We start from the raw sequence: 3,242 nt of genomic DNA, 5'->3' as shown, positions 1-3,242 counted from the left end.
ATATTTATGTTTGTGGTTGTAATGTGACAAAATATGGAAAAGTTCAAGGGGTATGAATACTTTTGCAAACCACTGTATATATAGTAAATTTTGCAGTGTTAAATCAACATTAATAGAGTTAAATTTGACACTGTTTCAAAGTGTATTTTGTCCCAATCAGAATAGGTGTTAAATTTTCTCTTTCACAAGAGTTGAAAATCCAGTGTTAAATTCACTCCAAATTGAGTAACTTTTTAACACAGACAGTGTTATTTGGAATTAACACAGCAGTTTAAATTACTCTATAAAGAGTACTATTTACTATTAAGTGTGAACATTGTACTCTACTCAATTGATAAAATATATATAGTGACACTTCAAAGTATGGTAAACAGGTCATTATATGACACATTAAAGTACAGTTTTAACACTACAATTGTGTTATTTACTTAGTTTAATGCACTCACATTTATTGTTAAAATTTTCAATGCATTCTGCATTCAGTAGCCTGACATTTATGGTTAATGTAAGTTTCACACTGAAGGCTACAGTGCAGATTGCATTGTTGCACAGGGTGGAAGTCAACTCTATCTGGTCAGCAAACAGCACAGAGTCGATCTTCACACACCAGGAAGTACCTCTCACTTGCGGTGTCAATTCTTGGCCAATAACAGAAACTTAAAGTTGAACAACAAACTAATCTGAACAAGAAAACTAAGCAGAACAACTCATCTTTTACACTCATGAACATCTTTAATAGTCATAAACATGCAAACACATGATTTCTACAAGATTACCCAGCATCCCTTGCTGGTGTGTCTGACATCATGAGGTTGAAGAGGTTTTTCAGCATTGTGGGCGGAGCTTATCTAACACTGTCCAGTGTTGAGATAACACTGAGGAAATCAACACTGTGAATTAACACCAACACTGGATGTTAGTTTACTCAGAAAGTGTTAAAATAACACTAGGTGGAGTTGAATTTTTCAACTAATGATTTTGTTTATTTGGAAATGTTTGTTCTCAGAATCTTTACTTTTTYACTTTTCACAGAGGTTTCTCACCCAATATGATTAATCTTTGTCTCTTTCTAGGGGCTGGAGGAGTCCTGGAGGAAACACAAAGAGGTGGCAGCCTACCTGTACAAAGGACTGGAAGATCTGGGCCTCGAGCTTTTCATCCCTGAAAAAGTAATGAACAAATAAAGCAAMATAAACAACAAAAAGTGTCAAAATATCTATATTTTTAAAGGAAACATAATTTAAAAAAAGACACATTTGAGCTGATGGTATGAAAAATCATGTATTAGAAGTTTTATTTGTGAAACGCTCACCACATGATGCTAAAGCTGGGCTCTTTGTCTCAGCATTTCTGTCCTGTAATGTGTTGTTCTGTGACTGTGAACAGTAACTTTGAGATGTCTCCTGCAGGATTTAAGGCTTCCCTCCGTCACCACCATATCCATTCCCGAAGGTTACGACTGGAGGGAGATGTTGACTTACATCATGAAGCACCACCAGATGGAGATGACAGGAGGACTGGGTCCTTCCATCGGCATGGTTAGTAGATCCTGAGAGTTCATCCTAGAACCATAAATAAACCATGAGGCTGTCTCCAGATCCTGATAACTTTTAAAACTGGAGCAACATCTTAACTMTGTCAGCTGTATGCTTTTGATCTACCCTCCACATCACTGCAGACAGTGACTATTTCTCTTTATTTAGGTGATAAGGATCGGATTGATGGGATACAACTGCGAGAAGAGCAATGCGGATCTGGTACTGCACGCCCTGGATGATGCGCTCAAAAACTGCAAAAAGAGCAAGCCCTAAGAGTTCATTTCTTCACTCACTGACTCACATATGCATTACAAGGACATATATAAATATGTTTATTTTTAAGTAGTTCTTCCATGTGAAAAACAGTGGATTTGTGCATGCATTGCTTTTTAAGAGGCTTTTCTCGTTCTTGAAAAGCTGCAAGTATTGTATTAAATAAAGATGCCTTTTTTTCTTTAATTAACAAAGCAACACTCGTGTCAAAAAAAATTATGTATTTTTCTTTCTTTCGTTTTTTTTTCTTTTTTCTTACATTTTTCTTTGAACTTTGACACGTAAAGCGGTTTGGATTAGATAGACTACATTTCCCAGAAACCCATGCGGTGTTTGGGGCGGTACTACAGAGGGCAAACCGGCTCTGCTGTTGAAGTGTTTGTTGACTTTCATTTTGTACTTCTGCTCATTTTGGCTTCTTATTCTTCGCCCTAAAAGCTGAAATATTAATGGCTTGTCCTGCTGGCAACACTGGTATGTGAAGTTTTAAATTAAAACGAGACAATGCGACTATAATTAGGTTATTTTTCATTATCGTGCATTTGTTTATCTGTACTTTAACTCCCCTTTCCCTATTAAATCTGTTAAATATGCATATACTACATGGTCAAAGGACAGTAACTAATTCATTGTCGCTGAGACCTGCCTTCAGTCCCTAGGTTTAAGTTTTATTTAAGCTTTTATTTCTCTCATTTGGCCTCTACTTGCATAAAATTGTCCGATGTCTTCTTCTTCAAGCTTAAATAGCAGCTCTCATCTTTAATGTAGCTCCATACTGCCACCTGCTGGAATCACCTCAAAATGCAGATTCTCCTCAAGTTCTGGTTGTTTAATTCGCGTGTTCATTAAAATGTGAAGGCAGATGATGTTTTTAGTCCGGGTCTGTGTTTGTGGGCTTGTCTGTTTGTAAGATACATCCTGAACTGCGGACGAGTTTAAGTGAAACCAGAAATAGGATGATAGAATCATAGGATGTTCATCATTTTTAGAAAAATCCTGTATTCTGAGCGTGACCTTTTTGGGATGCTGCATGAGCCTGTGCATACCATTATTTTGAAGGTTTAATTAAAAAAACAGCTTAAACTCTGTTCCTTTTTATCATAAGAACTAAAAAGCAGTGGACAGTAAGCAATAATAATAATACTTTGTATGTAATAATCACAATGTGAATAATAATAATAAAAATACACCTTCTTAAAATGTCTGGTTGTTGACAAAATGCATTATTTTTATTTAAGTTGGGGCTCTAATGATAATGATTATTATGCCAGGTTCTTATTCAGCAGCTGCATCATTGTTTTGCATCACTGCCATCTTCAGGACATGATAAAGATTGACTTTCATCAAATTATCCTTATTTGTCAGTTTTTCCAAGTGTACTGTACATACAGTATACTGTTTATGTATGTATGTATGTATGTATGTATGTAT

The 3,242-nt window shown here is 35.8% G+C and overlaps 2 protein-coding genes across 2 annotated transcripts in view; both read left to right on the top strand.

Annotated features, from left to right (window-relative positions):
- agxtb (alanine--glyoxylate and serine--pyruvate aminotransferase b) overlaps window positions 1-3,011 on the top strand; it is a 5,295-nt gene extending 2,284 nt beyond the window's left edge. The window contains exons 9-11 of the mRNA XM_014031324.1: window positions 1,074-1,169; window positions 1,410-1,538; window positions 1,704-3,011. Coding sequence (XP_013886778.1) covers window positions 1,074-1,169; window positions 1,410-1,538; window positions 1,704-1,811 — 333 coding nt within the window. The 3' untranslated portion in view covers window positions 1,812-3,011. The remainder of the gene's footprint in view (window positions 1-1,073; window positions 1,170-1,409; window positions 1,539-1,703) is intronic.
- Window positions 2,199-3,242, top strand: part of thap4 (THAP domain containing 4) — a 3,918-nt gene continuing 2,874 nt past the window's right edge. The window contains exon 1 of the mRNA XM_014031331.1: window positions 2,199-2,285. Within this exon, the coding sequence (XP_013886785.1) occupies window positions 2,261-2,285 (25 nt within the window). The 5' untranslated portion in view covers window positions 2,199-2,260. The remainder of the gene's footprint in view (window positions 2,286-3,242) is intronic.

This window comes from Austrofundulus limnaeus, unplaced genomic scaffold (assembly GCF_001266775.1).
Source record: "Austrofundulus limnaeus strain Quisiro unplaced genomic scaffold, Austrofundulus_limnaeus-1.0 Scaffold6, whole genome shotgun sequence".
NCBI classification, from domain to species: domain Eukaryota; kingdom Metazoa; phylum Chordata; class Actinopteri; order Cyprinodontiformes; family Rivulidae; genus Austrofundulus; species Austrofundulus limnaeus.
The sequence above is the reverse complement of the archived record's forward strand: the minus strand, read 5'-3'. Positions and strand labels throughout refer to the sequence as shown.